The sequence below is a fragment of the Oryctolagus cuniculus genome, chromosome 1 (genome assembly GCF_964237555.1).
Source record: "Oryctolagus cuniculus chromosome 1, mOryCun1.1, whole genome shotgun sequence".
In the NCBI taxonomy this organism is placed as follows: domain Eukaryota; kingdom Metazoa; phylum Chordata; class Mammalia; order Lagomorpha; family Leporidae; genus Oryctolagus; species Oryctolagus cuniculus.
Window position 1 is genome coordinate 232647119 of NC_091432.1, and position 11089 is coordinate 232658207.

The 11089-nt window shown below is 63.4% G+C and overlaps 1 protein-coding gene across 2 annotated transcripts; it reads left to right on the forward strand.

Annotated features, from left to right (window-relative positions):
• Window positions 1-2499: 2499 nt before the first annotated feature.
• Window positions 2500-8660, forward strand: TOR1B (torsin family 1 member B). 2 transcript variants are annotated; one of them, XM_051829512.2, is made up of 5 exons: window positions 2503-2775; window positions 3278-3540; window positions 5166-5341; window positions 6826-6953; window positions 7223-8660. In XM_051829512.2, the coding sequence occupies exons 1-5, from the start codon at window positions 2586-2588 to the stop codon at window positions 7462-7464; spliced, it is 999 nt and encodes a 332-aa protein (XP_051685472.1). In that variant the 5' UTR covers window positions 2503-2585; the 3' UTR covers window positions 7465-8660. The 2 variants fall into 2 exon arrangements, with proteins under 2 accessions (XP_051685473.1, XP_051685472.1); XM_051829513.2 differs by lacking the exons at window positions 5166-5341; window positions 6826-6953; window positions 7223-8660 and adding an exon at window positions 4057-4241 and having other exon boundaries at window positions 2500-2775.
• The last annotated feature ends 2429 nt before the right edge of the window (window positions 8661-11089 follow it).

Consider the following 11089-nt stretch of genomic DNA (forward strand, 5'->3'; position numbering starts at 1 on the left):
TATTTCTATCGACACCATGAATTAAGAGGGGAAATAGAGCTTGCAGTATGGTAAGGGAAGCAGAAACCAAAGTCAGCCAACAGGATTTAGAGAGAGAGGATTTCATAAAGAATTTATTTTACTAATTTGAAAGAGTTACAGAGAGGGGAGAGACAGAAAGTCTTCCATCCACTGGTTTAATCCCCAAATGGCTACGACGACTGGGGCTGGGCCAGGCCGAACCCAGGAGCCAGGAGCTCCTTCCAGGTCCCCCACACGGTGGCAGGGGCCCAGGGACTTGGCCATTTTCTGCTTTCCCAGGCACATTAGCAGGGAGCTGGACTGGAAATGGAGCAGCCGGGACTCGAACTTGGGCTTGAATACAGGATGCCAGCGCTGCAGGGTGACCGCAGTGCCCGGCTCCTATTTATTTTCTTGAAAGGGAAAGGGAAGAAAGGAGGGAGGCGAGGAGGGAGGGGAGAGGGAGGGGAATAGAGAGCGAGCGAGCGAGCTTCCTGTGGGGACCCATGGCCGGCCATGGGCCCACATGCTAAGGCTTGGCTTGCTGACCGTTGGCAATAGTTACTGCTGTGTGGATGTTTATGGTTTCTGTTGAGCTGTGATATCGGGACTGTTTCATCACCCCAGGCTAGAGTCAAAACAACTATGGCCTTGGGGCTTCCCGTACTTCTTTTCCCACTGACCAAAGCTGAGAAAACACCAGGTGGAAGCTTGTTGTTAGCACCGGAGTTGCCTGCTACGTGACCAGGAGCTTGATTGGATGAAGGCGCGTGATCACCTTTATGGTTGGACAAGGAGCGCATGGACTGTGCGTGATCAGGCACCCGATTGGAGCGCCGCCGCATGGACTGTAGCATGGACTAAGCTTGCATTACATGCGTCTGCAATGATATACTATATAAGCCATTTGTGATGTGGTACAGGAGCTTCCCCTTTCTTTCGGAGCTCCCCTTGCTCAAGGGTTTTTCTTTCTATCCTGTTTAAATAAAAGTCTACTGAAGACCGATCAGCTGGGAGAAGTGTCGTTCCTTTGCAGGCAAGGGAGCGACACTTCCATCCACAGGCTCACTCCCCGAACGCCCACTACAGCTGGGGCTGGCCCAGGAACCCCCTCTGGGTCTCCTAGATGCTGGCAGGGGCCCAATCCTGGGCCATCACTTGCTGCTTTTCCAGGCGCATGAGCAGGAAGCCGGACTGGGAACGTGGCGCGGCTGGCGCTCTAACCGGGTGCCCCATACGGGACGTGGCGCGGCTGGCGCTCTAACCGGGTGCCCTACACGGGACGTGGAGCGGCTGGCGCTCTAACCGGGTGCCCTGCACGGGACATGGAGCGGCTGGCGCTCTAACCGGGTGCCCTACACGGGACACAACGTGGTGCGGCTGGCGCTCTAACCGGGTGCCCTACACGGGACGTGGAGCGGCTGGCGCTCTAACCGGGTGCCCTACACGGGACATGGAGCGGCTGGCGCTCTAACCGGGTGCCCTACACGGGACACAACGTGGTGCGGCTGGCGCTCTAACCGGGTGCCCTACACGGGACGTGGCGCGGCTGGCGCTCTAACCGGGTGCCCTACACGGGACACAACGTGGAGCGGCTGGCGCTCTAACAGGGTGCCCCATACGGGACGTGGCGCGGCTGGCGCTCTAACCGGGTGCCCTACACGGGACGTGGCGCGGCTGGCGCTCTAACCGGGTGCCCTACACGGGACGTGGAGCGGCTGGCGCTCTAACCGGGTGCCCTACACGGGACGTGGCGCGGCTGGCGCTGTAACCGGGTGCCCTACACGGGACACGACGTGGCGTGGCTGGCGCTCTAACCGGGTGCCCTACACGGGACATGGAGCGGCTGGCGCTCTAACCGGGTGCCCTACACGGGACATGGAGCGGCTGGCGCTGTAACCGGGTGCCCTACACGGGACGCGGGCACCACAGATGGTGCCCAGGAGTGTTTCCTGACCATCAGCCGTGAACTTCAAGACCCAGAACGTGGCAGTCCCGGGGTGGGGAGGGGGGCGGAGAGCCGACCTGCGGATTGGGGGGGGGGGTCCCTGACCAGCTGCAGACCACTCGGGACAGGCCGAGACCCTACGCTGTCCTGGCCCTGCTGGGACCTGCGAGCTCCTTCAGGAAAAGGCAGCCCCCCTCCCCCGCCCCCGCCCCAAATGAACGCATTACCCTGGCGTGTTTCTCAGAGAGGAGCCCCCCTCCACCCCAGGTCCTGCGGAGCAGGAGTCTGGAGTCCCCAGGACAAAGCTGCTCATGAAGGCACCCACCGCGAGAGGTGGGCCCCGGTGCCCGCGCGGGAGAACACCAGGAGCCCACTGGCTTGGGGTGCTGCCGAATCCCCAGCCTGCAGGGGGCGCTCCAGAAAACAAGCCCCGCAAAGCCCCGGAGCTTCCGGAAGTCACCGCCGCGCCGCTCACCACCACAGCCCCGCCCCGCCCCGCCATGGCCTCCGCGGTGGGCGGGGCCTCCGTCGGAAGTGACGCCACCGCACCGGAAGTGACGCCACCGGGGCGGAAAGTCGCCTGACGCCCTGCCGCGGGCGTGCAGCCCGGTGGCGGCTGCGGGCTGCGTGGCGCGGGATGCGGCGAGCGGGGCTGCTGCGGCTGCTGCGGCTGCTGCTGGCGGCCCAGGCGGCGGCGGCGTTCGAGCCCATCAGCGTGGGCATCGCCATCGGGGCCGTGTCGGCCCTCACCGGCTACCTGTCCTACACGGACTTCTACTGCCGCTTCGCCGAGTGCTGCCGCGAGGAGCAGCCGCTCAACGCCACGGGTACGCGGGGGCGGGCGGGCGGGCGGCTGTCCCGGGGCCGGGGTCTCGTCCCGCGCGGGTGTCAGCGCGCCCCGGGGAATCCCGCCCCAGGCTTGCCCGGGGGTCGGGGTCTCGTCCCGCGCGGGTGTGAGCGCGCCCCGTGGACCCCGCCCCAGGCTTGCCCGGGGGTCGGGGTCTCGTCCCGCGCGGGTGTCAGCGCGCCCCGGGGGACCCCGCCCCAGGCTTGCCCGGGGGCCGGGGTCTCGGCCCGCGCGGGTGTGAGCGCGCCCCGGGGAACCCCGCCCCAGGCTTGCCCGGGGGCCGGGGTCTCGTCCCGCGCGGGTGTGAGCGCGCCCCCGTGGACCCCGCCCCAGGCTTGCCCGGGGTCTCGGCCCGCGCGGGTGTGAGCGCGCCCCGGGGGACCCCGCCGGCGCCCTGGCCGCCCTGGCCGGCCCGGGGCTGTCTTTATTTTTGGTTTTTGGTAACGAGGGTCGTCTCTCTGCCCTGCGGCCGGCGCGCGCAGCCCTGCAGCGGGACTTGGAGAAGCTGTTCGGACAGCATCTGGCCACGGAAGTGATTCTGAAGGCGCTGACCGGCTTCAAGAGCAACAGAAACCCCAAGAAGCCGCTGACCCTGTCCCTGCACGGCTGGGCCGGCACCGGCAAGAACTTTGTCAGCCAGATCCTGGCTGAGAACCTTCACCCCCGAGGCCTCAAGAGTAACTTTGTGCACCTGTTTGTGTCCACACTGCACTTCCCGCATGAGCACAAGACAAAGCTGTACCAGGCAAGAGAACCCGCCGCCGCCGCTGTTGGCTGCCCGGGCCGCCCGCCGGCTAGCTCTGCCCCCTGCCCCACCGCCTGGGCCGCCCGCTCCCTGCTGTTGGCCCCCCGGGCCCCGCTGCTGGCCCCCCAGGCCGCTTGCTGGCTGCTCTGCCCCCTGCCCCACCGCCTGGGCTGCCCGCTCCCTGCTGTTGGCCCCCCGGGCCCCACTGTTGGCCCCCCGGGCCCCCTGGTCCCCACTGTTGGCCACCCGCAGGTTACTCTGCCCCCTGCCCCGCCGCCTGGGCCGCCCGCTCCCCGCTGTTGGCCACCCGCCAGCTCGCTCTGCCTCCTGCCCCGCTGCCTGGGCCGCTCCCAGCTCGCTCAGCCTCCTGCCCCGCCGCCCGGGCCGCCCGCTCCCTGCTGTTGGCCGCCCCCGGCTCGCTCTGCCGCCTGCCCCGCTCTCTCGCAGTTCATGTCCGCGCGGCTCCGTGGCCCTGGCGGTCACGACCTCCCCTCCCACCGTTGCTTTCTGGTGCAGAGCTGCAGTGGGCGAGGGCCGTCTGCCGAAACGCTGGCTTGCTGCTTGCAGTCTTTGTGATGGGCCGCGGGGCAGAGCGGGAACGTGGACCCAGATCTCCCGGCTGGAAGTGTGCAGAGCGGCCGGCCCCGCCTCAGGGACGAGGGAACGGGCCCAGGGTGCTGGGGCGGGTGGGGCGGGCTTGACCTGTTTGCGTGGCCGCCGCCTTTTCCCGCCGTCTCTGCTGTGGTTGCCAGGAGCACTGGAGGGATTTTCCCCTCCTGAATAGCGTTGATTCTTTTTTTATTTTTGAAGATTTTATTTATTTGAGAGAGAGAGCTACAGACAGAGAGGGCTTCTGTCCTCTGGTTCACTCCCCAGATGGCTGCAACGGCCGGAGCTGAGCTGATCCAAAGCCAGGAGCCAGGAGCTTCTTCTGGGTCTCCCATGTGGGTGCAGGGGCCCAAGCACTTGGGCATCCTCCACTGCTTTCCCAGGCCACAGCAGAGAGCTGGATGGGCAGTGGAGCAGCCGGGTCTCGAACCGGAGCCCATATGGGATGCCGGCGTGGCAGGCGGAGGCTTAGCCCACTGTGCCGCAGCACCGGCTCCAGCATTTATTTTTGTCCTCCCATCCTTTTCTGAGATGTCCCTTGTGTGAGGCTGGTGAGGAAATTCTCGCTAAGTGGGCATTGGCCCTGACGGGGTTAATCTAAGAAGAAATAGAAACTGACCGGCCGAGGAAGTGGAAGTGCACGCGCCACAGGCTGGGGCTGGGTGTCGCCCTGCTTCTCAGGTTCCTCCCAGACATCAGCCGTCCAGTGGGGCGGGGAGGGTGTCCTCGGGTGTCTCACGGTCACGGCCGCGGGTGTCGAGCCTGGAGGGCTCGTTGCCGGGGTGTTTTTCCGTGGTGTGCGTTTCCCCCGGACGTCTGCAAGACCCCTTGTGTTGCGGCGAGGAGCCGACCCCTGCCAGCGCCCACTGTGGGTGGATTCCAGACAAGGCCTGGGAAGCGGTCAGAGAGCCCTGACCTGGGGCCGCCTGGGCCTCCCGGGCAGGAGGAGGACCGGGCACCCGTGCCCCGGGAGCGTCCCTGCCCCTCCGCACACTGCTGCCTCTCTGCTTGGCCAGGACCAGCTGCAGAAGTGGATTCACGGGAACGTGAGCGCCTGCGCGAGCTCCGTGTTCATATTCGACGAGATGGATAAGCTGCACCCGGGCGTCATCGACGCCGTCAAGCCGTTCCTGGACTACTACGAGCAGATCGACGGCGTGTCCTACCGCAAAGCCATCTTCATCTTCCTCAGGTCGGCCGGGGCGCGAGCCCGATTCTGCCCTGGGCTGGGGCTGGAGTGACGTCCGTCCGGGCGACCGCCAGCATTTCGTTTGCCAGCCTGGCAACGGGCACCTAACTCACTCCAGGAAAAAGGACCTGAAGGCAGACCGACTGCTGGGGGGTGGGGCATCGCCCATCCGCCGCTTCACTCCCCAGACGCTTGCAGTAGCTGGGGCTGGGCCAGGCCGGAAGCCAGGGGCCTAGAACGGCATCCGGGTCTCCCACGCGGGTGGCAGGGAACGTCCGCTGCCTCCCAGGGTGCCTTAGGGAACTGGATCCAGAGGCAGGGCAGCCGGTACCGGGACCGGTGGGCTGGCTTCTGTCATTTCCCTGTTGCCGTATCAGCGTGGCCCAGAGAGTGAGCTGCAGAAATGGTCACTGATAAACGGGCGACTGTGTGACAGATGGGCGACCTGACTGTGTGTGATGGGCGACCTGACTGTGTGACAGACGGGCGATCTGACTGTGTGACAGACGGGCTGACTGTGTGTGACAGACGGGCGACCTGACTGTGTGTGACAGATGGGCTGACTGTGTGTGACAGACAGGCGACCTGTGTGTGACAGACGGGCGATCTAACTGTGTGTGACAGATGGGTGACCTGACTGTGTGTGATGGGCGACCTGACTGTGTGACAGATAGGCGATCTAACTGTGTGTGACAGACAGGCGACCTGATTATGTGACAGACGGGCGATCTGACTGTGTGACAGACGGGCGACCTGAGTGTGTGACAGACGGGCGACCTGACTGTGTGTGACAGGCGGGCAATCTGACTGTGTGACAGACGGGCGATCTGACTGTGTGACAGACGGGCGACCTGACTGTGTGTGACAGGCGGGCGATCTGACTGTGTGACAGACGGGCGACCTGACTGTGTGATAGGCGGGCGATCTGACTGTGTGACAGATGGGCTGACTGTGTGTGACAGGCGGGCGACCTGACTGTGTGGCTTCTGAGGGTTGTAAGAAACCATAGCAGGACCCAGCAGGTTCTGAAGAGACAGATTGTAGGTCCCTTGAGGGCCGGTGCCGGTATCTGTTTCTGTGTAGTCTAGCAGTACGTAGTAGCTGTTCCTTGATAAGCATGGCCTTAGAACAGGGTCATTGCCCAGTGCACAAGGGGTCTGACTTAATCTGTGAGGTTTTTTTTTTTTTAAGATTTATTTATTTATCTGAAAGAGTTTCAGAGAGAGGTCTTCCATCTGCTAGTTCACTTCCCAGATGGCCGCAAGGGCCAGAGCTGGGCCAGTCTGGAGCCAGGAGCTTCTTCCAGGTCTCCCACGCGGGTGCAGGGGCCCGAGCACCTGGGCGTCCTCCACTGCTCTCCCAGGTGCATTAGCAGGGAGCTGGATGGGAAGTGGAGCAGCCGGGACTCGAGCAGGCGGCAGCGTTCCCTGCCGCGCCACAGCGCCGGCCCCTAATGCGGGTTTTGTTCTGTGTCTCTGGCCTCACAGCAATGCTGGCGGTGACCTCATCACCAAGACGGCCCTGGACTTCTGGCGGGCGGGAAGGAAGCGGGAGGACATTCAGCTGAAGGACCTGGAGGCCGTGCTGTCCGTCGGGGTCTTCAATAACAAACACAGTGAGTCCACTGGGGCGGCCCGGGGCCTCGGCCAGCCGTGAGCTGCGGCTCCCCGGGCTCCTGGGCCGCGTGGTCGCCCTCGCCTCGTGGCCGCTGAGGTCAGGACTTCTGTTCCAGAAACCAGATGGGGTCCAGCCGAGTGGTGGGTCAGGTGTGTCGCCCCTTGGCGCCGAGGGGTAAAGGCCTAGAGGGCGCACTGAGCCGGGATCAGGGCGGCCCGGGTGACGTGGCCTGGATGGGCAGGAGACGCGCCGGGTCTCGTTTCGCAGGCGGCCTGTGGCGCAGTGGGCTGATCGACAGGAACCTCATCGACTACTTCGTCCCCTTCCTGCCGCTGGAGTACAAGCACGTGAAGATGTGCGTGCGGGCGGAGATGCGCGCCCGGGGCTACGTGGTGGACGAGGACGTGGTGAGCAGAGTGGCCGAGGAGATGACCTACTTCCCCAAGGAGGAGAGGGTCTACTCGGACAAGGGCTGCAAGACGGTGCAGGCGCGCCTGGATTTCTACTGAGCTGCGCCTTTGCCCCGCTCCTCCGGGTTTGGCACGTTTGCACCTGCGGGCTCTGGGGACATCGCCAGTGGAAGATTCTAGGAGTTCGTTTTTGGAGAGAGAGACTCACCTGTCTGGGACGCGGGTCAGTCTGCCACGTGACAGCTCGTGGACTTCCAGGATCCCCCAACACTGAGGTGGCCGTGTGTGCGCCTGCCAGGCCCACGGCGGCCACACCCCGGGAGCTGCTCTGTCTCGGGGCTCCCGGCCCGCTCTCCATGAGAGCTTGGGGTTGGCAGCTGCCGTAGACGGGGTCTCCCTGCCTGGGAGGATGTCAGTTCGGAGCCCTTGGCTGGCGTGAGCTGGCTGCGTGTGGGGTGGGGGCACCCCTGGGCCTCTGCAGCTGCCTGGGCAGACCGGGCGGCCCTCCGTGTGTCCCTGGCCCTGGCGCCGACAGCCCCGGCCCTGGAGTTCCTGTGCCTGCCTCTCCCTTGTGTCGGTCCCAGCCTGCCTTGCATCGCATCTCTCACGTGTCAGTCACTGCCGGGGTCCCTCCCCCCCGGGCCCCGTACACCATCACCAGAGACAGAAGGAGACCGCGGCCTTTCCATTTGAGTCCTCGGTCCCCTCATCTGTTACATCCCACGCGGTCGGCCGCCCCGCAGAGCCCCATGAATCAGCAGGAGCTGCGCACGCTGCAGGGCGGACGAGGCCGGACCCAGCAGTCCGTGGGCAGATGAACCCCGCGTGGCCCAGGGAGTGGCCCTGCGGGACGCCGGGGAGGCCGGGTTTTAAGGATATATTTTTTTATGTTTTTACTTCATAAGGTGTTGCTTGTTTTAAAGCAGGGGGCGGGCGCAGAGCGGGACAAAGCTCATTCCTCTCTCAGGTGCTCCACGGTGTCCCACGTGGTCGCACCTGGAGCGGGAAGTGGGCAGAGGCCAGCCCCTGGGAGTGGTTCTGTGTGTGTGTGTGTGTGTGTGTGCACGCCCTAGTCCTGCAGCCTGTTTGCACGTGAGGGGCGACAGTGAATGTTTGGCGACACAGAAGTGCCTTGAGGTCCCGCGCAGTGAGGTGAGGCTTTCGGTGTTCAGGGCACGTTCCAGAACCGGAGCTGGGTTACATTTCTCTGACCACCTTCTGGGTGTCTGGACGAGAGCAGACACGACTTTGTGTTTACGATGACGCAATAAAGTCCACGTGGTGGCCACCTTTGACCGCTGTCGCTGATTCCTGACTTGGAAAGGCCCTCGGCGAGCACAGCCCCGCGCCAGCACCGCCACCACCCCTTGCGAGGTGGGGACAAGGCCTTGACCCGACTTCTTGAATGGGAAGTGACAAAGCTCCCGTCGGCCGGGTCGCATGTCACTGGCTAGCTCTTCCTGTTCACTTATTTGGTAGCAGCTTGAGCCTGGAATCAGGCTGTCAGGCCGGGCCGGGACCTGTGAGTTGGCAGTCTTTGCATCACAGAACCAATATTTACCCTGAAGACTATTATCCCCAAACAGACAGGATGGAGCTGCCTTAGGTGATGGGCAGTTGCATCAGCGATGGGCTTCTCTCTGACAAACGTGCTCCTACAGTGAGTGGAGAGCGGCCGGTGCTGTGGTGTAGCGGGTGAAGCTGCCGCCTGCAGCGCCGGCATCCCATGTGGGCGCCAGTTCAGGTCCTGGCTGCTCCACTTCTGATTCAGCTCTCTGCTGTGGCCTAGGAAAGCAGTGGGAGATGGCCCGAGTGCTTGGGCTCCTGCGCTTGTGTGGGAGACCTGGGGGAGGCTCCTGGCTCCTGGCTTCTGATCAGCCCAGCTGTTGTGACCATTTGGGGAGTGAACCAGTGGATAGGAGACCTCTCTCTACCTCACCTCTGCCTCTCTCTAACTTTGCCTTTCAAATAAATAAAATCTTAAAAATAAAATGAGTGGAGGAAGCAGATTGAGATGCTGGGAAAATGATTCCTTGATGGTTTCCCTGAACCCAGCTCGCTGGACGCTTAGGCCCGTGACTGGCAGATAAGGAAATCCTGGCTATGTTCACCAGGTCCCAGCGCGGCACTGAACTTGGCGGCTTTTCTCTTACCAGGAAGTGGGTGAACCCAGGCCCATCCACAGGAATGAGGAGGAACTGACTTCCTGTAAAGTTTAAACCCCCTGCACCGGGGTTCCCCGCTCACTCCTGCCATCTCTCAGTTCAAGGGACCCAAGTCACAAGACGCCGGCTTTGTAGGGCTGGTTCTCAGTTTGCTCCAGCCCGCAGTGCCTCGAAACGGGACCCCTGTGTCTCCAACGAGGGTCTGCAAGGTGCGGTCTTCGCATGACCGATAGGCTGAATCTGGCTGCCAGGGCTGGGACGGCAGGCCAGCTCCGGCGCGACACCAAGAACTGCCTTGGAGACCTGGGATGTGCTGAAGAGGAGCCCAGGCTTCCTCTGTCAGAGTGCTGGTTCGAGTCCCGGCTGCTCCACTTCTGATCCAGCTCCCTGCTAATGCACCTGGGAAAGCAGCAGAAGGTGGCCCAGGTGCTTGGAACCCTGCCGCCCGCGCGGGAGACCCAGATGGAGTTCCAGGGTCCTGGCTTCAGCCTGGCCCAGCCCTAGCTGCCGTGGCCATCTGGGGAGAGAGCCTTGTCAGTCAGGCACAGCAGTGTGTCTAAGACAAGGAGTCAGGGCCAGTGTTGTGGCGTAACGGGCTAGGCTGCTGCCTGCAGTGCTGGCATCCCACATGGGCGGGGTTTGAGTCCCGGCTGCTGTTTCTGATCCAACTCCCTGCTGATCGTGCCTGGGAAAGCAGTGGTGGATGACCCACATCCTTGGGTCTTTGCACCCACGTGAGAGGCGGGATGAAGCTCCTGCCCAAGCCCTGGCCATTGCAACCATCCAGGGAGTGAACCAGCGCACGGCAGATCTCTAACTCTGCCTTTCAAATAAAATAAATCTTCATTAACGCAAAACAGAGTCCACGTTCCTGCAGCCCCTGATCCTGCGTGGCACTGACGCCTGGGCTTGAGCTCCAAGGCACCAGGCGGTGATACCAGTGCTTGGCGAGGGGCTGCCCTGGTCCCGGCGGCCTCGGTCCTGTGTCAGACGTCACCCGGATCTTGCTGGCTAGGCCTCCGCTTCGAGCCTCAGCTCCTAAGGCAGCGGAACACAGCCACGAATCACGTGCAGTGCTATAAAGCCGTGGCCGTCGGCACAGGTAAACGCTGTTCTCAGCTGAGCCCTCCCAGGTTCTGCTCTAACAGAAAAGAGCGAAAAATGAGTCGAGACTTAAACAGCGTGGTGAGTGACCTCCACTGCGTTTTAGAAGCCAGGAGAGAGCAGGGGGCGTGGCTCGCCGGGGGAGCCCAGGAAGCAGGTGCCAAGCTGCCTGCACTTTGCTTTCCACTCTGGCTCCACGCACGGCAGCTCAGGTGCCACGCGAGACGCTCACGTCCGGTACCAGACTGCCCGGGACTGAGTCCCGGTTCTGCTCCCGACTCCAGCCTCCTGTAATGCAGACCCCAGGGAGCAGCAGACGGTGGCTGCTGGGCCCTGCCCCCAGGTGGGAGACCCGCGTTGTGTCCTGGCTCCTGGCATCTTGGGCCTGGCCCAGCCCTGGCTGTTGCAGGCATTTGGTCTGTGAGGCAGTGGATGGGAGATTCTGTGTCTGCCTT

Bases quoted from the DNA above. Each gene is read 5' to 3' on its own strand.
- TOR1B (XM_051829512.2), top strand. From the start codon at position 2,586: ATGCGGCGAGCGGGGCTGCTGCGGCTGCTGCGGCTGCTGCTGGCGGCC. The intron at 3,541-5,165 runs GCAAGAGAACCC...CTGCTTGGCCAG, and splicing joins ACAAGACAAAGCTGTACCAG to GACCAGCTGCAGAAGTGGAT. The intron at 6,954-7,222 runs GTGAGTCCACTG...CTCGTTTCGCAG, and splicing joins GGTCTTCAATAACAAACACA to GCGGCCTGTGGCGCAGTGGG.